Below are 24,487 nucleotides of genomic sequence, written 5' to 3'. Positions count from 1 at the left end.
TGGATGGACTACAGCAGCAGAAGACCACATCTGTTCTACTCCTGCACTCAAAGTGGCCTCTAAGTGTGTAAGGAAAATACTTTTTTAAAATGCTTTCTTAAGAAATTGGCTTCACTAACCGGACTGATGTATTTCAAAAATTAATGTTTACCAACATCATCCTTGAACTTGCATATTAATGAATTGAAAAAAGTGGAAGAAATTCTGGAACCACTTAAATTCATATGAAGATACTACTATGGTGTGTTATCTAGGAAATTTTATGATTGCAGTTACAGTGGAAAATGTGTGATAAATATCCCATGTTATGCAACATAGATAATGTAGAACACTGGCTCACAAACTCAGATCTAATGACAAAATTGTTTATTAAATGGAGTTGCACTAGTTTTAGTCTTAGAAATTAGCTAATTCACATGTGTCATTTAACCAAAAAGAGCACAAAGTTCATTAAATTATGTGTATACAAAATCTATTATAGAAATAAATGCCAATATAAAGAGAGCAATTCATTCAGAAGTCATCTTTTACAGTTATATTCATCGCTCCAATCACTGCAGTCCTGAATGTAGTCATTGCAGCGACTCTTCGGTATGCAGTCACAGTCACTGAAGAATATGGTAGAACATTTCCATCCAGGACAGGCAGGGCAGTGCAGCTCTGTTTTTCAAAGCAAAATGATTGTTGGAATCATTGATCAAAGTATTGTACATCAGCTATGTTTTAGTGTAACACGTTTGCTGGTGTGAATGAAAGTAATTTACATTAGACCTTCCTTTTCTTGCTTCCTAGCTTTAATGATTATTCACTCTGGGATTCTTAAATACCAACATTAAGTTGGAGAGAGTTCAGAGAAGATTCACAAGGATGATTCCTGGAATACAGAGACTAACATATGAGGAGCGTTTGTTGGCTCTTGGATTGTATTCATTAGAGTACAGAAGAATGAGAGGGGATCTCATAGAAACATTTTGAATGTTGAAAGGGTTGGACAGAGTAGATGTGGACTGTTTCCCTTGGTGGGTGAGTCCAGGACAAGAGGTCACAGTCTTAGAATTAGAGGGTACCCATTTAAAACAGAGATGAGGAGAAATTTTTTTAGCCAGAGGATCGTGGATTTATGGAATTCATTGCCACATACAGCTGTGGAGGCCCAATCATTGAGGGTTTTTAAGGAAAAGATTGACAGGTATCTAATTAGTCAGGGTATCAAGGGATATGGGAAAAAAACCGGAAATTGGAACTAGACAGGAGAATAGTTTAGCTCAATGCAGAGTGGCAGAGCAGACTTGATGGGCCGAATGGCCTACTTCTGCACCTTTGTCTTGTGATTCACACTGCGCTGGCAGGATTGTTCATCTTGAAATAGTGGTATTTTCATTTCTGCTCAATTATTAATTTGGAGGCTGTACAGATACCCAGAAACTTACTGAAGCCAAGTTCAGATAAAGTTCTTCCAGATGGGAACTGCTAACTGAGGGGTATTGTATGGACATTATAGCTGGGAACTTGCAGTGTCTAGAGCAGCTTCCATTACTATTATAGACCTGGGAGTTAATAATTAAGTTTTTGGCTTAGGATGAATTTTATCATTTTAGTTATTAAAGAATTTAGACCAATATTTTGGCATATTCAGTTATACCATTTAATATTGCATCTAGAATGATGTTCAATACAGAAAATATAACTCCTAACACAATGTAATTGTGTGCATAACTTTACTAATGCTCACTAAAGAGCACTAAGATCAAGGAAGCATCTATAGATTCGAAAAAAAAAATACCTGGAGAGAAAAGAAAGATTTCAAGTCATAGCATATCATTTACTTGAAATGCTAACTATCTTTCTTGCTCATCTGTTGAATATCTCCAGGTATTTTGTGTTTTTAAGTTACTCACTTAAATACCTTTTGAGCTGCGGGAAATGGCCAGATTTATGAACTGTGATCTCTTAGCACATTGACGGCAAGACAGTAGTATATTAAAAAGACAAGAAAATCTGCAGATGCTGGAAATCCAACCAACACATGCCAAATGCTGGAGGAACTCAGCAGGCCATGCCCACCTATGGAAAAGGATAAACAGTCGATGCTTCGGACTGAGATCCTTCATCAGGATGGGAAAAAAAGACGTAAAGTTCGAGCAAGAAGGTGGGTGGAGGGGAGGAAGAAGTACAAGGTAGTAAGTGATAGGTGAAAACAGGAGAAGGGGAGGGATGTGAAGTAAAGAGCTGGAAAGTTGATTGGTGAAAGAGAGAAAGGGTTGGAGAAGAGAATCGGATAGGAAAGGATAAAAGACCATGGAAGAAAGGGAAGGGAGAGGAACACCAGAGATGAGAAGTAGATAAGGAGACAAAGTGAGAGGGGAGAACGGGAATGGGGAAATGGTGAAAGGAAGGGGGGCAATTACCAGAAGTTTGAGAAATGATATTCATGCCATCAGGTTGGAGGCTACCCAGATGGAATATAAGGTGTTGCTCTTCCATCCTGAGTGTGGCCTCATTGCAGCAGTAGATGAGGCCATGGACTGACATGTCAGAATGGGAATGGGAACTAGAATTGAAATGGGTGGCCACCAGGAGAGCCCACTTTTTCTGGTGGAGTGTAAGTGTTTAGTGAAGTTCCCCCCCCCCCCCCACCCAATCTACGTTGTGCTCATTGATATACAGGAGGCCACACTGGGAGCACTGGATACAGTAGATGACCCCAACAGACTCACAGGTGAAGTGTCACCTCACCTGGAAGGGCTGTTTGGGCCCCTGAATAGTAGTGAGAGAGGAAATATAGAGATCGGTATGGCACTTGTTCCACTTACAAGATTAAGTACCAGGAGGGAGATCAGTGGGGAGGGATGAATGCACAAGGGAGTCACGTAGGGAGCGATCCCTGCGGAAAGCAGAAAATTGGGGGTGGGGGGGAGGGAAAGATATGCTTGACAGTGGGATCTCATTGGATATGGTGGAAGTTACCAAGAATTATGTGTTGAACATGGAGGCTACTGGGGTGATAGGTGAGGACAAGAGGAACCCTATCCCTAGTGGGGTGAGGGCAGACGTGCATGAAATGAAAGACATGGGGTTGAGGGCAACATTGATTGTAGTGGAAGGAAAGCCCCTTTCTTTGAAGAAGGTGGACATCTCATTAGTTCTGGCATGAGAAGTCTCATCCTGCGAGCAGATGTGGTGGAGATGCAGTAACATAGTGATTAGTGTCGTACTATTACAGCACCAGAGACCTGGGTTCAATTCCACCAGTCTGCAAGGAGATTGTATGTTCTCTTTCTAACTGCATAGGTTTCCTCTGGGTGCTCCAGTTTCCCCTCACTTTCCAAAGACCAATGGGCTGATAGGTTAATTGGTTGTAATTGGGCACATTGGGCTGGAAGAGCCTGGACTGTGCTGTATCTCAAAAAACAAATGTGTGTGGGAAATGATATTGAGTTTCAAAACAAAAGAACCTGCACACATGAATGCACAGGTGCCGGATGGGAATTACGTGTCAAATAGAAGAACGAGGGGTGACATAATTGAAACCCATTGGATGGTGAAAGGCCTTGATCAAGTGTATATGGAGAGGATATTTCCCATGGTGGGAGAATCTAAGGCCAGAGGAAACAGCCTCAGAATAGAGGGGTGTCCCTTTAGAATGGAGATGAGGGGAATTTCTTTAGCCAGAGGGTGGTGAATCTGTGGAATTCTTTGCCACAGGCAGCTGTGGAGGCCAGGTCTTTACATAAATTTAAGGCAGAGGTTGATAGATCCTTGACTGGTTAGGGCATGAAGGGATATGGGGGGAGAAGGCAGGAAATTGGAACTGGGAGGAAAATTGGATCAGCGATGATGGGGGATGATCCAATGGGATGATTTGGCCCATCGAGCTTGAACTGGCTCGATGGGCCAAATGGCCTAATTCTGCTCTTATATCTTATGGTCTTATTGTCAAATCACATTTTGAACTCTGGGAAGGTAGAAGATAATAGTTTAGGGCCATTGCAACTTGGCAACCATTGTCAAAATTTATCTTCATCTATTGGGCTCCAGCCAGACCACAGCAAAACAGAAATGCAGTTCAGCTAGTGACCCTCTGCGGAGATGATGCCTGGGTCCAGACACTCTCTACGTTATGTTATGGGACAAAGAACTTCTAAGCACATTGAGAGTACATTGAAATCTTTCCAAATAAGTTTTTTTTAACCAGTCTGGGTGCTGGAAATCTGAAATACAAATGGAAACTGCTGGTCTGCAGGAAACAAAAATGTAAGGCTTCAGTTCAACAATATTCTTACATATTCTGTTTTATTCCAGTTTTACAACTTACACAATATTTTTTATTTTGTTAGAAATGTATTGTTTTAACATTCAAATCAGATTCCCATTTTTGTCTTGATTTATGAATTCCTGATTTAATTGTCTGTTTTTGAATCAAATTATACATACAAGATGTAAATTTTTAAATTTTCCTTTTTGAATTAATATTTCTATTTCACTAGGTTTTGGCATCAACATTGATGGAAAAAACTGGTCAAGATTATGTTCTGATAGTATGAGAAATACAATAAATGTTCGACTTAGATTAATACAATATAATTTTTTACATCAATTATATATAACACCACAGAAAATAAATAGATTAAATTCAAATATGTCTGACCAATGTTTTCGATGTAATCGAGAAATTGGTACTTTTTTACATTCTACTTGGTCTTGTTTTAAAATTCAACCATTTTGGATAAATCTAAGACTTTTATTGGAACAAATTACTGGAGTACAACTCCCACATAGTCCAGTTTTATTTTTATTAGGAGACATTGAAGGGACAATACCGAAACTTAAATTGAATAAGTATCAGAAAAAAATTATAAAAATTGCATTGGCAGTGGCCAAAAAAGTTATCGCAGTTACTTGGAAATCTGATTTATATTTAACTATGGATTGTTGGAATAATGAAATACATACGGTAGTTGTATTCCACTTGAAAAAATTACATACAATCTAAGAAATGAATATATTTTTGAAAATTTGGCTTCCATACTTACAAAAGATAGGACTAAATACATAGGTCCTTTGAAGATAAAATTATAAAGTAATTGGGGAAAGTAAAAATAAATATTAAAATTATTTTGAACTCCATGGAGCATGTGGGGATCCTCCGATATCCAGGCAATCTTTCTCTTCTTTTTTTTCTTTCTTTAGATAAGGGTTAAGGGGGGGAGGAGGGTTAAGGGGAGGGGGAGGGTTAATATTATTTTTCTCACTATTTTATCATCACATTTATTCTTTGTAATTTTCTAAAATTTAATAAATAAATAAAATTAAAAAAAGAAATGTATTGTTTTGGATTTTATTTTTGTTCCCTTTATGTGATAAGCAGGGATTTGTCTATATATGATTATAATATACCTGCAGTAGAAGTATATGGTGCTAGAACATTATGAATAATGTTTTACCTGATTCATCTGAGCAGTCTCCACAATGATTTTTTCCATCACACTTCTGATCTGAATAGATCCAGGACTTCTGGTTGCCACATGTAAAAACTAAATACTTAGGGAGGCTTTTAGGCAGGTCTCCTGCAGAGATAAGTTCATGGAAAACTCTGTAAATCTTGACCTCTTTATTTTTGTGTAAAATTATAAAATTGCATGCAGAATTTCTATGGAGATTTTCGCTTTCCGCCAGTTTACTGCAAAACTTGCATAGAGAGTTATTTACATTGCTATGCATATTTTAAGTAATCTTTATCTGAAATATGTTTCCAGAATTATAGGTTCATATGATGTAAATAACACCAACAATATTTATTAATTGTCCCCAGTTATGATGCTCCAGGTGTTGATCAGATAGTCTAGAATTGTGGTCACATTAAGTTAATTAAGTCTGTCAATCTGCTTCTTCTGAAGAACATCGTGTGCTAGGCTGCAACTCATTTGTTTCTTCAACTATTTTCAAAACTTCCCATTCTCTTTGTATTACCTGTGCAACATCATAACCAGTAGGCAATACCACTTTATTAAAATACGCCTTGGATAAATTTTTTTGATGTACCGACATTAAAAAAACACGAAGTAATTCCATCTATTAGAATATCCATCCCCTCGCAATGTCTAGATACTTGCTTTTCACATTAGCTTCATTCGGATGAAAAAAAGGCTGTGAGTGCTCAGTAACTAATCGATAAATTGTAGTTGTTGGAAGGCATTGTAGTGAGCATCCTGAATCCGAAGTGTGTTTTATTAATAATTGTGCAACTTTAACATGTGCACTCATGCCACTGTCACAGTTTGGCTCAATTAATTCCGATATATTTACTCATTTGAATTGGAGAGGATATCTTTTTTTTCTGTTCTGCTAAACTCTAATAGCAGAAGATAACCAAACGCAATGTTCACTAATAATAATAAAAATTTACAACCCAACAACCCAGAGCAGACTGGGAAATGAAAGAAATAACTAAGTCAGCAGACTGTATGTTGATATCTAGATTTTGAAGCATTGATTACTGACACTTCCAATCATAGGGGTTTAAGCATACAATTATATTTTTCACTCCAGTAAATATTGTGCAACACAAAAATAACAGATGTATTTTCTCTGGATCTTCACTTCAAACTCATCATCAGGTTTCAAGACCTGGACTCCCTACTGCTCTCTGCAACTGGATACTTGACTTCCTCGTTGGCAGAGCACAATCCGTGAGGTTTGGCAACAACACCTCCTCCTCACTAATCATCAACACAGGCGCACCTCAAAGCTGCTTGTCTATCCCTCACTCTACTCTTTACACACGCACTTAACTGTGGCTAAGCACAGCTCTAATGCCATCTTCAAATTGACTGACAGCACTATTGTTATTGAGTTGGGGTGTGTGCTTGGCCCACTGCTCTACTCTCTCTATACCCATGACTGTGTGGTTAGGCATAGCTCAAATACCATCTATAAATTTGCTGATGATACAACCATTGTTGGTAGAATCTCAGATGGTGACGAGCGGGTGTACAGGAGTGAGATATGCCAACTAGTGGTGTGGTGCCACAGAAACAACCTGGAATTTGACATCAGTAAAATGAAAGTGTTGATTGTGGACTTCAGGAAGGGTAAGATGAAGGAACACATACCAATCCTCAGAGGGATCAGAAATGAAGAGAGTGAGCAGTTTCAAGTTCCTGGGTGTCAAGATCTCTGAGGATCTAACCTGGTCCCAATATATCAATGCAGTTATAAAGAAGGCAAGACAGTGACTATACTTTATTAAGAGTTTGAAGAGATTTGATATGTCATTAAATGCACTCAAAAGTTTCTTTAGATGTACTGCAGAGAACATTCTGACAGGCTGCATCACTGTCCGGTATGGGGGAGGGAGGGTGCTACTGCAAAGGACCAAAAGAAGCAGCAAGGGTCATAAAATTAGTCGGCTCCATCTTGGGTACAAGCCTACAAAGTACCCAGGACATCTTCAAGGAGCAGTGTCTCAGAAAGGCAGTGTACATTATTATGGACTTCCAGCACGCAGGGCAGGCCCTTTTCTCACTGTTACCATCAGGTAGGAGGTACAGAAGCCTGAAGGCACACACTCAGCGATTCAGGAACAGCTTCTTCCCCTCTGCCATCCGATTCCTAAATGACATTGAGCCCTTGACCACTACCTCACTTTTTTAATATATATTATTTGATTTTGCATGATGTTTAATCTATTCAATAAATGCATATTGTAATTGGTTTACTTATTTATTTATTCTTACTGTTATTGAATTAATTTATTTATTTTTAATTTTTTTTCTTCTATATTACGTATTGCTGCTGCTAAGTTAACAAATTTCACAACACATGCCAGTGATAATAAACCTCATTCTGATCATAGGTGACAATGGGTCAGCTTAACCAGAGCAAGGTAGATCACCTGATTGATTTGTGCCACAGAAACAACCTTTTTCTCAGCATCAGCAAAACTAAAGAGTTGATTGTCGACTTCAGGAATGGGAAGCGGGGCAACTGTGTACCAATCTGCATTGGGGGATCAGTGATGGAGAGTCAGCAGCCTTAAATTACTGGGCAGTAACATTATCGGGTGACCTGCCCTGGGTCCAGCATTTCTATTTCTTAGGAGATTAAATGAGGTTCACCTTATCGAGCACTCTCACAAACTTCTGCTGATGTACTTTTGAAAGTGTCCTGACTGGTTGCATCCTGGTCTGGTATAAAATTCAAATGCATAGAAACGTAGTAAGCTGCAGAGGGTAGTGGACTCTGCCCAGTATATCATGAGCACATCCCTCCCCATCATTTGTAGCATCTGCAGGAGGTGCTGTCATAAGAAAGCAACATTTATCATTAAAGATTCCCACCACCCAGGCCATGCCATCTTTTTGCAGCTACCATCGGGCACGAGGTGCAGGAGCCTGAAGTCCCACACCACTAAGTTCAAGAACAGCTTCTTCCCTTCAACCATTTGGTCTTGAATCAACAACCAAATCCCTAATCACTACAGTAAAAACTTTGACTACTTTGCACTAAATGCACTCTTTTATTTTGATCCAATAATGTTAACTTGTAAAAAACTTGCATATAATTTATGTTTAATTAGTATTTTTCTTGTGAATGATGTTTATATGATGCAATAAGCCTGGAATACTGTTTGCAATTTTTTAATTGTACTTGTGCATATGTCAATAAATTCTGACTGACTTTAACAAATGATTAAAATACACAGAAGGCCAGGCAGCATCCATGGGAAAGAAACTTTTTAGGATGGTGACTTTTTAAAGCAGAACTCTCTAAGAGTAAATAAAGGCCATCAATCTGAAATGCTAATTTTGTATTTGTTTGCACATTTATTGTCTGACCTCTCCAATATTTCAGATTTCCATCAATACTCAGTGTTTTACTTTTACAAACTGCTTTCAGTAAATTGTTGGAGCAAGTCAAAAATCATGCTGCAGTATAGCTTTAAAATGAAGTCTTCCTATGTACCAAATACTTGAACCGATGTGCAAGGGTTAATTGATACATACCACAGTACAAGTCTGATTCATCTTCACCATTGCTGCAGTCTACTTTGCCATTGCACATCTGTGTTGAAATGATGCAAGTACTACGGTCATCACATAGAAAGCCAACTGAACGTGAAGTGGTTTTACACTGACGGGTTACTAAATCAGAAGGCATAGACAGCATTAACATTGATCAGTTTATCATAAAGTAACTAGACTTTAAAGAACATTTTATAACCATATAACAATTACAGCACGGAAACAGGCCATCTCGGCCCTTCTAGTCTCTGCCGAATGCTTACTCTCACCTAGTCCCACCTACCTGCGCTCAGCCCATAATCCTCCATTCCTTTCCTATCCATATACTTATCCAATTTTACTTTAAATGACAATATCAAACCTGCTTCTACCGCTTCTACTGGAAGCTCGTTCCACACAGCTACCACTCTCTAAGTAAAGAAATTACCCCTCGTGTTACCCCTAAACTTTTGCCCCCTACTCTCAATGGAAAAAGCCTACCAACGTCAACTCTATCTATCTCCCTCATAATTTTAAATACCTCTATCAAGTCCCCCCTCAACCTTCTATGCTCCAAAGAATAAAGACCTAACTTGTTCAATCTTTCCCTGTAACTTAGGTGCTGAAACCCAGGTAACATTCTAGTAAACCTTCTCTGTACTCTCTCTATTTTGTTGACATCTTTCCTATAATTCGGTGACCAGAACTGTACGCAATAATCCAAATTTGGCCTTACCAATGCCTTGTACAATTTTAACATTACATCCCAACTCCTATACTGAATGCTCTGATTTATAAAGGCCAGCACACCAAATGCTTTCTTCACCACCCTATCCACATGAGATTCCACCTTCAGGGAACTATGCACCATTATTCCTAGATCACTCTGTTCTACTGCATTCTTCAATGCCCTACCATTTACCATGTATGTCCTATTTTGATTAGTCCTATCAAAATGTAGCACCTCACACTTATCAGCATTAAACTTCATCTGCCATCGTTCAGCCCACTTTTCTAACTGGCCTAAATCTCTCTGGAAGCTTTGAAAACCTACTTCATTATCCACAACGCCACCTACCTTAGTATCATTTGCATACTTACTAATCCAATTTACCACCCCATCATCCAGATCATTAATGTATATGACAAACAACATTGGACCCAGTACAGATCCCTGAGGCACACCACTAGTCACCGGCCTCCAACCTGACAAACAGTTATCCACCATCTCCCATCCAGCCACTGTTGAATCCATTTTACTACTTCAATATTAACACCTAAAGATTGAATCTTCCTAACTAACCTTCCATGTGGAACCTTGTCAAAGGCCTTACTGAAGTCCATATAGACAACATTCACTGCTTTACCCTTATTTTGAATGATATTTGAAATTAATTCCATCAGTGGAACTAGGTGCACTATATAGTTTCAATCAGGGATGATTTTCTAATTGCCTTTTGTCGTCCCCTTGAGGGTGAAAGTTTGAAAAGGACCCTTAAAACACAGATTTTGATTTTATAGGACACATCATTGATAATCTAAGAAATAGAAGTCGGAGTAAGGCACTTGTTTGTTTTTTACTGCTCTCCACAATCATCATGAGGAAACGTTGGAGATGGATTGGGCACGTGATGAGAAGAGAGGCCAACTCCATCATCAAGACAGCACTTCGCTGGACACGGGAAGGATGGAGGAAATGCGGGACAGCAAAGGCAACTTGGTGCTGTACCACAGAGGGAGAAATGAGGGCCCTGAACCACACCTGAGGCACATAGAAAAGATGGCCAAGGACCTTCATTGCTGCCCAGTGCCAGTGGTGCTACGGGCAGTAAATAAGCACCAATCAATGTGAATTAACCCGATCCTTTAATTCAGTCCTGCTTTCCTGCACTAACTCAGCATTCCTCGATTATTTTCATATTTAAAAATCTATTGATCTCTGATTTGTTATCATAAGTTATTATGTGTTATGTGTCTACTGTGCTTTACACTCTGGATTGGAGAAACATCTCATTTCTATACACACTAAATGGTAATATACGTTATAAACATGTATATAGTTAAATGTCAATAAACTTGACTTAATTTGATTTGAATGTACTGAGTAATTAACCATCCATAGCCCTATTGGGCATGTGATTCACCTTCAATTGAAGATATTTATTCCCATCTCAGTTGCAGATGGAAAATCCCTTATCTTGAGAATAAAACCATTGATTCTTGACAGCCCAGTCAGGGGAAATACCAACAACTGGATCTCCCCTGTCAAGCTTTGATAGAATTTTTTATGTTTCAGTGTTATCACCTATTATTCTTCTAAACTGAAATGAATAAATGACAAGGTGACATAATCTCTTCTCTTATCTGTACATTATCAGCCCAGGATTCAGTGTTGAACATCTCCTACAATAGCTCTGGATGATCAGTCTTAAACATTAGCTCCTTTGCCTCATTTCTTGCTGAGGATTTCTAACCCATTTGTTTTTATTTCTGCCTTGCTCAGTTATCTAATTACATAATTAGCCAGATGGGTAGAACCCACTTCCAATAATGATGACTAACTTTTACTTTATCTTAGCTAGACCTGAACCTACCTCTCACAAAACATTTCAGCAAATGGAAAATCAAAGTAATTTAATAAAGTAATTCATTAGGTAATTCAAATTTGATATCAAGAACCACAATCATATAAAAATAGAAGATAACAATTACAGCACAAATTGCATAAAATAAAAGCATTAACTCAAGAGATTCAGCAGATGCTGGAAGTCCAGAGTAGCACACACAAAATTCTGGAGGAACTCAGCAGATCAAGAAGCATCTATAGAATTGAACAAACAGTTGACATTTCAGGCTGAGACTGAAGGAGGAAGATGCTGGTATAAGAAGGTGGAGTGGTGGGGTTGGGGCACATCGACAGTATCTGATGTTCCTGATGCAGCCTCTTCTACGTTGGTGAGATCTGACGTAGATTAGGGGGCTGCTTTGTCAAGCACCTTTGCTTCATCTGAAAAAAGCAGGACTTCCTGGTGAATGACGAGTTTAATTCCGATCCACATTCCCATTCTGAAATGTCATTCCATGGACTCCACTTCTGCCATGAGGAGGTCACTCTCAAACTGGAGGAGCAACACTTCATATTCTGTCCAGGTAGCTTCCAACCTGATGGCATGAACACCAATTTCTCCAATTTCCACTCATTTTTCCCCTTTCCCCCTTCTTTCTCCTTCCATTCCGACACTGCCCCCCCTTACCTTTTCTCCTCATTTGTGTATCATCTCACCCTGGTGTCCCTCCTCCTTTCCTTTCCCCCATGTTCCACGCTCCTCTCCAATCAGATTCCTTCTTCTTCAGCTCTTTACCATTTCCACTTTTCACCTCCCAGCTTTTTACTTTATTCCCCACCATTCTGGCTTCAACTATCACCTTCTAGCTTGCACTCCTCCCCCCTCCACCTTCTTATTCTCGCATTCTCCCCCTTTCTTTCCAGTCCTGACGAAGAGTCTCAGCTCAAATCGTCGACTCTTCATTCATTTCCATGGATGCTGCCTGACCTGCTGACTTCCTCCAGCAGTTTATGTGTGTTGCATAAGATACAAGATCTGTTTGGACATAACCAGTCATATTGAACTCTGAAGTTACATTAAATATAGTTATGATATTCATATAATGGAATTAGTATAATGGCCTCAAGTCAACAGTGTAAGTCTTGCTTTATAAAATGGAAGAATATTTGTGTCACAGTCATATATGCCACATTCTAGCTGATTATTATTACTTCAGATGAGCCCAGCACAAAGCACATGATGAATTCAGAAGCACCTTCACCTGCTGCGTTCAGCTGTGAATGACTAACAGACAGGCCATTGTAGAAAGTAGAAAAACACTTCCAAACAAATAGATGAAGGCAAACAGAGAATATTGGCTTTGGGCTGCTTTTTTGATAAGTTTTCTATGGCTTTGTTATCCTCTGAACATTTTTGTCACATTAGGTGTCACTGCTGGACTTTAGATGCAGCACTACGGGGGGTGTACTTCATTATACAGGAAAGAAAATATTTTCAAAGCTGTATCTAATCTCTGTGAAGGAGGGAAAATAAACTCCTCAAGTTTATCTCCCATGATTAATATCATTTAAACCTCCTGGGCTGTAATCACCACCAGGTGGCCATTATTCTTCATGTAGCAACATTTACATTAAACAAACGGAACATATTTGTATCATGGTTACATACTTGGCTCTCTGGGTGGTATTCCAAATATAACTGCACAGGTTAAAGCAACTGCCAGAGCTCCAAGAATGAGCAAGATTATACAAGTGATTATGCAGCATCTCCTGGGACAACAATTCCTGCAATCTGAAATAAAAGGTGGTGTTAATAGGTCACGTTTCAAACGCTGGAACTGATGTTGGCCCCACCACTACTTCAATGTAATTGCAAATATAATTTGTTAACGGCCACCCTGTAATGGATGAACTAAAATGTTAAATAATAGCTGATATGAGGGGACATAAAGTTTAGACAGTGCTGTCCAAGGTAAGAGTTTTCGCACAGAAAGCGGTGCGAAGAATGCCCTGCCAGGGTCAGCGGAAGAGGCAGATACATAAGAGAAATTTAAGAAACCCTTAGATAGTTCAAAGTAAATTTATTATCAATGTATGTATATGTCACAATATAATAATAATTTTATTTATATAGAACCTTTCATACATTAAGATGTAGGGTCAAAGTGTTTTACATAGATTATAAACATAAATCAATATAGTCACAAAAATATGAGACAAAATTAAAAATCATAAGTAAAGACAATCATTATATAGAATAAAATGTAATGGAATAATATAATCAACCCCAACAGGCATTAAGTAATCCTATAAATAGGTTAAATTTAAAAAGGTAGGGTTTTAGAAGTTTTTTGAAACTTTTCACAATACTAGCCTGGTGTACCTCAGTTGGTAGAGTATTCCAGATTTTTGGTGCAAAAGAGCAAAAGACTACATCACCAGTTTTATATATTTAGCTTTAGGAACACTAAGCAAACCATATTTACGGATCTAAGATTATTATTAGGGATGTAAGGGGATAGACACTATGGAGGAGCTAGATTATTCAGAGCCTTATATATAACTAAGAGTATTTTACAATTGATCCTCAAGGATATGGGCAGCCAGTGTAATGATGCCAAAGCCAAAGAATGTACTCAGATTTTCTTTTTTTAGTTAAGGTTCTTGTTGCTGCACTTTGAGCAAGCTGCAGCTGATTTCTATCTTTCTTCGGCAGTCCTGAACAGAGTGCATTACAGTAGTCTACTCAGCCAAGAACAAAAGTGTGTATCAATTTTTCTGCATCTTGAGATGTTATAAGAAATTGAACTCTTGCAACGTTCCTTAAATGAAAGAAATCGGTCTTAGTAATATGGTTAATAAGTGATTTGAAATTTAGCTCAGAGTCAATAATAGCACCTTTAATAATACTATATTACCCTGGGGATGGGGGTGGTTGCTGCTACTTGCACGGGGGAGGGGGAGAGGAGGGTTTCGGGGTTCTAATGTTTTTCTGTTGTTCATTCTTTTGGGGCTCTTCTGTTTATCATGGATGTCTGTGAAGACATGTATTTTAGGTTGTATACTGTATACATTCTCTGATAATAAATGGAACCATTTGAGATTCATTTTCACAGTAGAACAAAGAAATACAATAGAGAATCAATGGAAAAACCACACACTAAAACTGACAAACAACCACTATGTAAAAAGCAGCCACTCTAGGCTCACAAGATTCAAGATTCAGGATTATTTAGTAACATTTCCAGTACACAAGTGTAAAGGAGAACAAATAATCATTACTCTGGATCCAATGCAGCACAAAAAAATCACAATAAGCTAAGAACAGAATAATAATAATAATAATAATAATAATAATAATAATAATAATAATAAGAAGAAGAAGAAGAAGAGGAAGAAGAAGAAGAAGAAGAAGAAGAAGAAGAAGAAGAAGAAACACAATAAATACAAACACATAAGATAACTTATATACATAGATTGATTGTCTGTCCATACAGTGACACTAGGCACAGGAATATCTGAATATTAGGTGAGTGACAGGAAATGACAAAGTAGTGGTGGTGGTGGGTTAGGGGGTGGAGGTGTTGATCAGCTTGGGCAAAGTAACTGTTTTTGAGACTAGTGGTTCTGGTGTAGATGCTACGTAGCCTCCTCCCTGATGGGGTGGGACGAACAGCCTCTGGGTGTGATCCTAGATGATGGTTCTGGTACATTTCTGTATATATGTCCTTGATGGCAGGCAGGCTGGTGCTGGTGATGTGTTGTGCAGTTTTGATCAACCCATTGTAGAGCCTTCCTGCCCATCGCGGTGTAGTTTCCAGTGATGCTCTCTACAGTGCCTCAGTAGAATGACGTGAGTATGGATGTGCAAAGTCCAAATCTTCAGTCTCCTCGGAAAGTGGGGGCATCGGTGAGCTTTCTGGACTGTGTAGGATGTGCACTCCAAGGAGTTTGAAACTGCTTGCACTTTCCACTGATGTGAAGGAGAGTTTGAGTGGTCTGAAGTTAATAACCATTTCCTTTGTCTTATTGACGATGAGGAAGAGGTTATTTGCCTGAGACCAGGCCTCGAACTCTTCCGCCTGTAAGTCATCTCAAAGTTGTTGGTGATGAGCCCCACTGTGATCATATCATCGGCGAACTTGACAATGTGATCACTCAGGTGTTGGCCATATAGTCATGTGAGCAGGGAGTACAGCACTGGGCTCAGCTCACAGCTCTGGGGGTGGGGGAGGAGCAGCTGTTCATTCTGTCTGTCAGTTAGGACATCCAACACCCAGTTGCCCAGTGGTGTATTTAGACTGAGTTTCTACTTCAAGATCTGTGGGATAATAGTGTTGAAGGCCAAACTGATATCCAGAAACAGCATTCTGACAGAATTGTCCTTGTTCTCTAGGTGTGTCAGGACCAGGAGCATGACAGATGCTATGGGATCTGTTGTAGAGCAGTTCTGTCAGTAAGCACACTGGAGAACATCCAATGTGACAGGAAGAGAGACAACGTTTTTTAGGACCATGGTGTTACATGAAACAGTACAAAATCTAGACTGAACGACGTAAAAAACACTAGACTACAGACCTACCCAGGACTGCATAAAGGGCACAAAGCAGTGCAGGCATTACAATGAATAATAAACAAGACAATAGGGCAGTAAGTTGGTGTCAGTCCAGGCTCTCGGTATTGAGGAGTCTGATGGCTTGGGGGAAGAAACTGTTACATAGTCTGGTCGTGAGAGCTCGAATGCTTCGGAGCCTTTTCCCAGACGGCAGGAGGGAGAAGAGTTTGTATGAGGGGTGCGTCGGGTCCTTCATAATGCTGTTTGTTTTGCGGATGCAGCATGTCGTGTAAATGTCCGTAATGGTGGGAGGAGAGACCCCGATGATCTTCTCAGCTGACCTCACTATCTGCTGCAGGGTCTTATGATCTGAGATGGTGCAACTTACGACCCAGGCAGTGATGCAGCTGCTCAGGATGCTCTCAATACAATCCCTGTAGAATGTGATGAGGATTATAATGATGTGATGGAAAATGAGATATATTTAGAACTGTGGACAACTTGCACAGAAACCCTCTGAGAGATTGTTGTTTTCTCTGGATCCCCTTAATATTTCTCTGAGGAGAGAAGTATTGAGATTGTGGTGGAACAAAAGAGAAGGTTCCCTTTAGATCCTCAGGTTTTGAATTGAAGCTAAGGTGATCTCCATTTGGCCCTCTGTAAGAAACCTTGTTAACTGAGTTTAGTCAGTTCCCAAAGATCCATATATGAAAAAGATACTCAGTTCCATTTGTTGTTTAATCAGCTGTCATACTCAGAAAAGCTTTAAATACAATTAGCGGCAGAAATTTAAATCAGTAGTGTTGGAAGAATTAGGACAAGTTGAAGTAAGTATCCAGCTTTAATTTGCTGTTAATAATTGTTAGATTTAGTCTCAGAATTTTACTTCCCATGAGAAAAAGCAAAATTCTGGTTTCCCTTTCCCAATTAACATCTCTTTGGCACAGGAAGGTAGTCAATAAAGTGACCTTTGCTGGAAATTGATCTAGTTCTGATATTGGAAGAGACCAAGATCCTGCTTGGTTATGATATCTTCACACCCGGTCAGCCTCCCAATATTCCCCGTTGCAGAATGTGTATTTGGGTCAGTTACCATATGCTACCGAGGTAAGGATTAAGACCACCATGGAAGAGGTGAGTATGAGAACAGAAAAGGAGACATGTAAAAATTGTACTTTCAGATCTGCAGTATATAAACATTTATACAAAGGCTTGTTATGTTACAAAAAGTACTTCCACAGCCCTTTTTCAGAAAACATGGAAATGATTTACAACCTACCTTCCTGTTTATCACGAGCTAAAGAAACTTGGGATCCCAGATGAGAATATACATCAGATGAAACGGAAGTCACATCGCCACCCTACAGGGGGAAATTATTGTTATTTAGCATGCAGGCTTTCTTTAATTTGATTCTCGTGGTCCTTAAATATGTGTCAGTAATGTTCTGCTGCGTTACTTGCAGAGAAGTGCAGGATTTAGTACTCAGAGATTTTTCGTCTCACTCCTTACATTCTGTCACCCTTTTCTGTTGCTCCATCTCTTTAACTATATTAAAATCGGTTTTGTTTGAAAGTGGTCATTCAAATACAGAATAATGTTTCAAAATATTGTCTTTCTGCTCATCAAGAAACACCTGATGCTTATGAACCTTTGAGGTAAACATACAAGGCTACTAAGATGAAGAACAGTTGAACATCCAGTGTGGGACATTCAAGAAGTGACCTAATTGTACTCATGAAGGAGGTGATGGAACTGGAGAACTGGAAATGTGATGGACAAGTAATTTGTTATAAAGAATAATGGAGGAAAATCAAATAAATTGTAGTGCCTTAGATTCTTGACAGATACGGTTATTGGAAAAGGAGTGTGGCAACACTGCACTCTGATTCAGATGTAAGACCATAAGACATAGAAGCAGACTTAGGCCATCTGGCCCATCAAGTCTGCTCCGCCATTCAATCATGGCTGATCCTGACATCAGCCATATCCACCATTCACTGCTGTGGGGAATTGTTGTTAGAACAGTACATCCACTGTTGTGATGGCATTGGGTTTGCTGACTGCAAAGTTCTAAACTCAAACAAAGAACCTAACCCTATCCGATATATATATAGCTACTTACCATTCAAAAATTAATTCACTTCCCTGTTTGTCCTCCACAGCTGATTTAGCAACCAATACCCACAATTCGAATGGTGTCTGCTACCATGTTAGAAAGCTGAGCTTAGCAACAGGGACCCTGGACCTGGACATTGAATATCCTTCACACTGTCAGCACCTACTGTAATGGATCTGACTTTTTAGCAGAATATTTTAAAACCAAATAGGAAAATGAACTTGGTTGAAAAGAATTAGAAGTAAAGGGTTATTCCCATTGTTCATCATTTTAAATATCTACTTTTAAATATTTGCTCTTGAAATCATGCCAAAGTAGCATAAGTGATTTGCATGAGGGTTTAACAGCTCAGACTGTCGAAATTCAGAGTTCAATTTCAACGCCATCTGTAAGAAGTTTGTGTATCCTTCCTATGAACGTGTGGGTTTCCACCAGGTACTCTGATATCCTTCCACAGTCCAAAGACGTACCAGTAAGTAGGCTAATTGGTCATTGTAAGTTGTGCTGTGATTATGCTAAGGTGAACTAGGTGGGTTGCTAGGTGGAGTGTCTTGTTGGGCCAGAAAAGCCTGTTCCACACTGTACCTAGAAATAAAATGAAGTGGGTTTCAAATGCCTGGCGTATAACACTATTGATCAGAATAAGCATGTGAGTGTATAACATTGGAGTACAGTGCTTACAGGATTGTATAGGTTCATTAATACTTAATACCAGGAAAAATGCTGGTGGATCCAGTATTGTGCTGGTGTATAGAGATCAGTCATTGTGTAACATGGGTATAGCATGTTGGATACAAGTGTGTAACATGAGTATAATATGTTGGATACAAGTGTGTAACATGGATAGAGTATGTTGGATACAAGTGTGTTACTGTGTAACATGGGTATAGTATGTTGGATACAAGTGTGTTACTGTGTAACATGGGTATAGTATGTTGGATACAAGTGTGTTATTGTGTAACATGGGTATAGTATGTTGGATACAAGTGTGTTACTGTGTGACATGGGTATAGTATGTTGGATACAAGTGTGTTATTGTGTGACATGGGTATAGTATGTTGGATACAAGTGTGTTACTGTGTGACATGGGTATAGTATGTTGGATACAAGTGTGTTACTGTGTAACATGGGTATAGTATGTTGGATACAAGTGTGTTACTGTGTGACATGGGTATAGTATGTTGGATACAAGTGTGTTACTGTGTAACATGGGTATAGTATGTTGGATACAAGTGTGTTATTGTGTAACATGGGTATAGTATGTTGGATACAAGTGTGTTACTGTGTGACATGGGTATAGTATGTTGGATACAAGTGTGTTATTGTGTAACATGGGTATAGTATGTTGGATACAAGTGTGTTACTGTGTGACATGGGTATAGTATGTTGGATACAAGTGTGTTATTGTGTGACATGGGTATAGTATGTTGGATACAAGTGTTTTACTGTGTAACATGGGTATAATATGTTGGATACAAGTGTGTTACTGTGTAACATGGGTATAGTATGTTGGATACAAGTGTGTTACTGTGTGACATGGGTATAGTATGTTGGATACAAGTGTGTTACTGTGTGACATGGGTATAGTATGTTGGATACAAGTGTTTTACTGTGTAACATGGGTATAGTATGTTGGATACAAGTGTGTTACTGTGTAACATGGGTATAGTATGTTGGATACAAGTGTGTTACTGTGTAACATGGGTATAGTATGTTGGATACAAGAGTGTTACTGTGTAACATGGGTATAGTATGTTGGATACAAGTGTGTTACTGTGTGACATGGGTATAGTATGTTGGATACAAGTGTTTTACTGTGTAACATGGGTATAATATGTTGGATACAAGTGTGTTACTGTGTGACATGGGTATAGTATGTTGGATACAAGTGTTTTACTGTGTAACATGGGTATAATATGTTGGATACAAGTGTGTTACTGTGTAACATGGGTATAATATGTTGGATACAAGTGTGTTACTGTGTAACATGGGTATAGTATGTTGGATACAAGTGTGTTACTGTGTGACATGGGTATAGTATGTTGGATACAAGTGTTTTACTGTGTAACATGGGTATAATATGTTGGATACAAGTGTGTTACTGTGTAACATGGGTATAGTATGTTGGATACAAGTGTGTTACTGTGTGACATGGGTATAGTATGTTGGATACAAGTGTGTTACTGTGTGACATGGGTATAGTATGTTGGATACAAGTGTGTTACTGTGTGACATGGGTATAGTATGTTGGATACAAGTGTGTTACTGTGTAACATGGGTATAGTATGTTGGATACAAGTGTGTTACTGTGTAACATGGGTATAGTATGTTGGATACAAGTGTGTTACTGTGTGACATGGGTATAGTATGTTGGATACAAGTGTGTTACTATGTGACATGGGCTCACAGATGAGTTATCACATAACAGCAGGAAGTGAGTCTCTCACTGGCATCTCTGATGGAAACATTATGGTGTGCACTTGAAAAGCTCTTTTAATTACCTGGTTCAAACACAATGATTTATGATTCTTTAAACTACCATTCCTGTTTCAGCCTCCCTCCTAGATATTACTCTTTTCTTAGAGGCATGCACAGGGCACCAGCGCTTGAGGGATTGCCAGATAAAATTGATAGTGGTTATTGAGGACCGACAGGAAGGAGATTTGTTCAGCTCCTTGACTAAGGGGAGTGTGATGTCCTCTGGGAAGAATGATGCCTCTGAATGGCTTGGAGTATTGCTTTTAAGACTTTGCTTTTGAAAGCAACAGAGTCCACTTTGAGCATTACAGTGTTGTCAAGACAGATTCAGGTTTCAGGAATGGTGACTAGCATATTCCATGTTATATATTTTATCTTCTTTCATTTATTTAATAAAATTTCATACAACATGCAAGGTGTAACCGGCTCACAGGATCTTCTGTTATACAGTGAAGCTGCACAGTTCCATAATTAGCTTCAGCCACGATGAAAGGTGGTGAATGAATCGGGAGGCATTTTTTGCCATTTTCTTAACATTTGTCTATTTTCTTTCCCAAGGCCGCATTGCTAGCTCGACACTCAACCCAGCACAGATGCAGAATGTGTAAGCAGCCAGCCAGATTCGAACCCTGAACCACTCGCACTGAAGTGCAGTGCTGATACCACTACACCCCTAACCATAATGAAAGACTGGGGCTTTCAATTTTCTGTTGGACCTGGGTCTCAATAAATCCTAAACTGCCACTAACTGATGTTGTCATTGTGTCATGTGGGTACATTGTTCCAGACATGTGCCCTAGCAACACATTGTGTGGTTAAATGATTAAGCATAATTTCATGACATCACTTCGTTGTTTGTTGAATAATAGAAACAGATCGAGGGGAATAGTTAAGCATCTTGATCATTCCTAAGAACTATTTTCATTTATTGATCTCTGATGACAAGGTTCTGCTGTGCATTTCAAACTTAAATATTTTTACAAAATTTCACTGGACAGTTATTGTAAGAGCTTGAGCTAAATCTATAAAATGAGTACATAAGCAAATTCCTGTCAATACAGGAGGTCAAGCTTCAATAAGCATCATGTTTGGCCTCCTCACAGCAGTTTAAAGAGGAGAATTTAAATTACACACATTTAAGAACCTTAGGCAGAAGAAGGGGAGGCCATTTGGCCCCTCACACCTGACCTGTTATTCAATAGCAAAATAACTAACGTTTTTCCTCATCAAAAGTTCCCTGCATTAACCTCAAATCCCCTGAATCTTTCAATATTTTAAAATATGTATACCTTGTTCTCAAATTTACTTATCACTGAACCTCAGCAGCTCTATTAGGTAGACAATTCGAACATTCATCATTTCTGGGTGAAGAGGTTTCTTCTGGACTTAGTCCTGAATGGCCAATGCTTTATTTTGAAACTGTGGCCCCTTCTGGACCTGTCAGTGGGGGTAACATTATTCCCACATTTGCCATGAAACTTCCATAAGAATATTGTGTGAGATTGCATTTCATTCTTCTAAACCCAATCCATCATCAGAATAATGCTTCATCTGCATTTCCAGAAATAAATCTGGCCAATCTTTGTTGCTCTTTCTATATTGTAAGCACATCATTCTTTAGACAGGGAGACCAGATCAGCATACAATAATCTAGATGTTTATCCATAAATATTATTATATCTTTTCTGTTCCTTAACCAATCTTCACATCATGCCATTATATCTCCATTGTATACTCTCTGCTTTTGTTTAGAGTTGTGTGGTAAACTATGCATACCTTTCTGGACAAGCCCCCCTCTGCTGACTGCTCCTGTGGCCCCTCCCACAGACCCCTGTATAAAGGCGATTGGGGCACTGCTCCTCCCTCAGTCTTCAACATAGTCGAGTTCCCTTTTTCGCTGTTAATAAAAGCCTATCGTTCACTTCCAGTCTCCTAGAGTTATTGATGGCGCATCAAGTTGTGACACTTGATTGAAGAGCTTGTATATCTTCGAATACACCTGGTTCCTTATCTAGTTTGCTAGTCACAACCTTAAAAAAATCTGTAGCCAAGCATGATATAAATGGAGTAATGCATTGTTTTCATGAGGCAACGTACAGTATTGTATTTTAATCCTGTTGCAAGAAAAAGACTAATGTTCCATAAGTCCTTATAATTGCATGTGGTACCTGCATGCTAACATTCAGAGATTCAGACATAAGGACAACCAGATCTCTCTGAACGCACAGTTTTCAAACTCTCAACATTTCTTTTTCTGTCTACGCAGATTATTTTACCTTAATCCACATGGGATTCCATCCACTATTTCCTTGCCCAATCACTAAACCTGAAGCTTCTCTGGATCCTTCCGATTGTCCACGACTATCTATTACAGGAAAACATGGATATACTACATTGCTCCCTCATCCAAATCCTTTACATCGATGATGACCAGCTGGGATTTCTGCAATATCCTCTTCAACCAAAGATGATCCTTAGATCTTTTAATTAACCCATCTTCAAACCAATCCATTATATCTGCACTCTGTGCCCACTTGATTGAAGATCCTGTAAGTGTCCAAGTACACCAGATCAGCTATCTATTCTGCTTGCAACAACATCAAATTCAGTAGCCAAACGTCATTTTCCGCTCATAAATCCATGTTGACTTGGCCTATGTTCTTCTGTGTAACGTGACAACTGAGACCAAACTCTTTTAAATAGATTGCAATAGCATTTACTTTCTTCTGACTTCAGGGATCGTAAGATTTCCTCACAAATTTGATTATACCTGACGTCTTTTCTGGATTGGGATTAAGAAGTTACTAAATTCCGACTTTACCAAATCGGGAATATGAGGTGATTTGTCACAGGAAGCAACTGTGAACGATGACACTATTTTGTTAAACTTGGATTTACATGGCGGAGCGCAGGTAAGTTTACTGCGTTTTCCCAAGTTTTAATCTTTTATGGAATCAACATTCTGTTGGCGCTAATCTTTTAGTAATTGCATTTAAATCCATGCAGTAGAAATGTAAATGCTCCACTACTTTAATAAAAGGAAGTTTTACGGCAGGTGTGATATTTGAAAAAAGCACCAAAGGTCGTTTAAATCACCATGATTGTGGACTAACTAAACGCACCATTGGTTTTCTTGGTTAATTTATAAAAGGTAGTTTAATGGCTTTCTATTCTTACCTGTCTGAGGACTGCTTTGAAAATAATTTTCACGAAATTCCTCGCTTTGATATAAGAGCAACACAGTTGATGAACTATTCTAGTATGTGGCTATCTTCCTTTACATTTGTAAGCTCCATTTCCAGGATACGTTGGAATACCCACTTCTTACCTTGAACCGTGAAGGATAGACTCTGCTTGTCATTTTCCTTTTGCTCTGCCTTGTGTTCTCAAAAATATAAAACCAATGGCAAATGAAATGTCGAAGTTTTCGCCGACCTGCAGGGTTCGAACTGTTAGCCAATGTTTTAACCAACTCTGTCACTCAGCAACGCGTACAATAAACACACCGGGGAAAAACAAAGCTTGAACGATCAAATATCCTTATATCTGAGTCTGCGAAATAGAAAATCGCGATGCCTCCAAAATTTGTGATTAAAAAGAAGTGCAAATCCAATCCAGCTAATTATTATCAAGTTGTCTATATCATTTGAAGGTATCGCCAACATTGACATCAGACAGTACTGAATCACTCGCTTGACTCATTGGGATGAAAATGAACCAGATCTAAATCCCAAAGGTGAGGCCTGAATGATATTTGTTAGAAATAGAT

The 24,487-nt window shown here is 38.9% G+C and overlaps 1 protein-coding gene across 1 annotated transcript; it reads right to left on the bottom strand.

Annotated features, from left to right (window-relative positions):
- Positions 1-388: 388 nt before the first annotated feature.
- Positions 389-24,180, bottom strand: LOC140729038 (low-density lipoprotein receptor class A domain-containing protein 1-like). Its single transcript, XM_073048312.1, has 6 exons — positions 24,047-24,180; positions 17,403-17,484; positions 13,238-13,360; positions 9,006-9,143; positions 5,445-5,567; positions 389-660 (listed from the first exon to the last, which is right to left on the bottom strand). The coding sequence occupies exons 1-6, from the start codon at positions 24,077-24,079 to the stop codon at positions 521-523; spliced, it is 639 nt and encodes a 212-aa protein (XP_072904413.1). The 5' UTR covers positions 24,080-24,180; the 3' UTR covers positions 389-520.
- Between the last annotated feature and the right edge of the window lie 307 nt (positions 24,181-24,487).

This window comes from Hemitrygon akajei, chromosome 6, assembly GCF_048418815.1.
Source record: "Hemitrygon akajei chromosome 6, sHemAka1.3, whole genome shotgun sequence".
NCBI lineage: Eukaryota > Metazoa > Chordata > Chondrichthyes > Myliobatiformes > Dasyatidae > Hemitrygon > Hemitrygon akajei.
This window is presented reverse-complemented; position numbering and strand designations above follow the sequence as displayed.

Coding starts and splice junctions, on each gene's coding strand:
- LOC140729038 (XM_073048312.1), bottom strand. CDS start 24,079: ATGACAAGCAGAGTCTATCCTTCACGGTTCAAG. Junction 13,361..17,402: donor AGCTCGTGATAAACAGGAAG/GTAGGTTGTAAA, acceptor CTTTTATTTCAG/ATTGCAGGAATTGTTGTCCC. Junction 661..5,444: donor AGACTGCTCAGATGAATCAG/GTAAAACATTAT, acceptor TTTGAAAAACAG/AGCTGCACTGCCCTGCCTGT.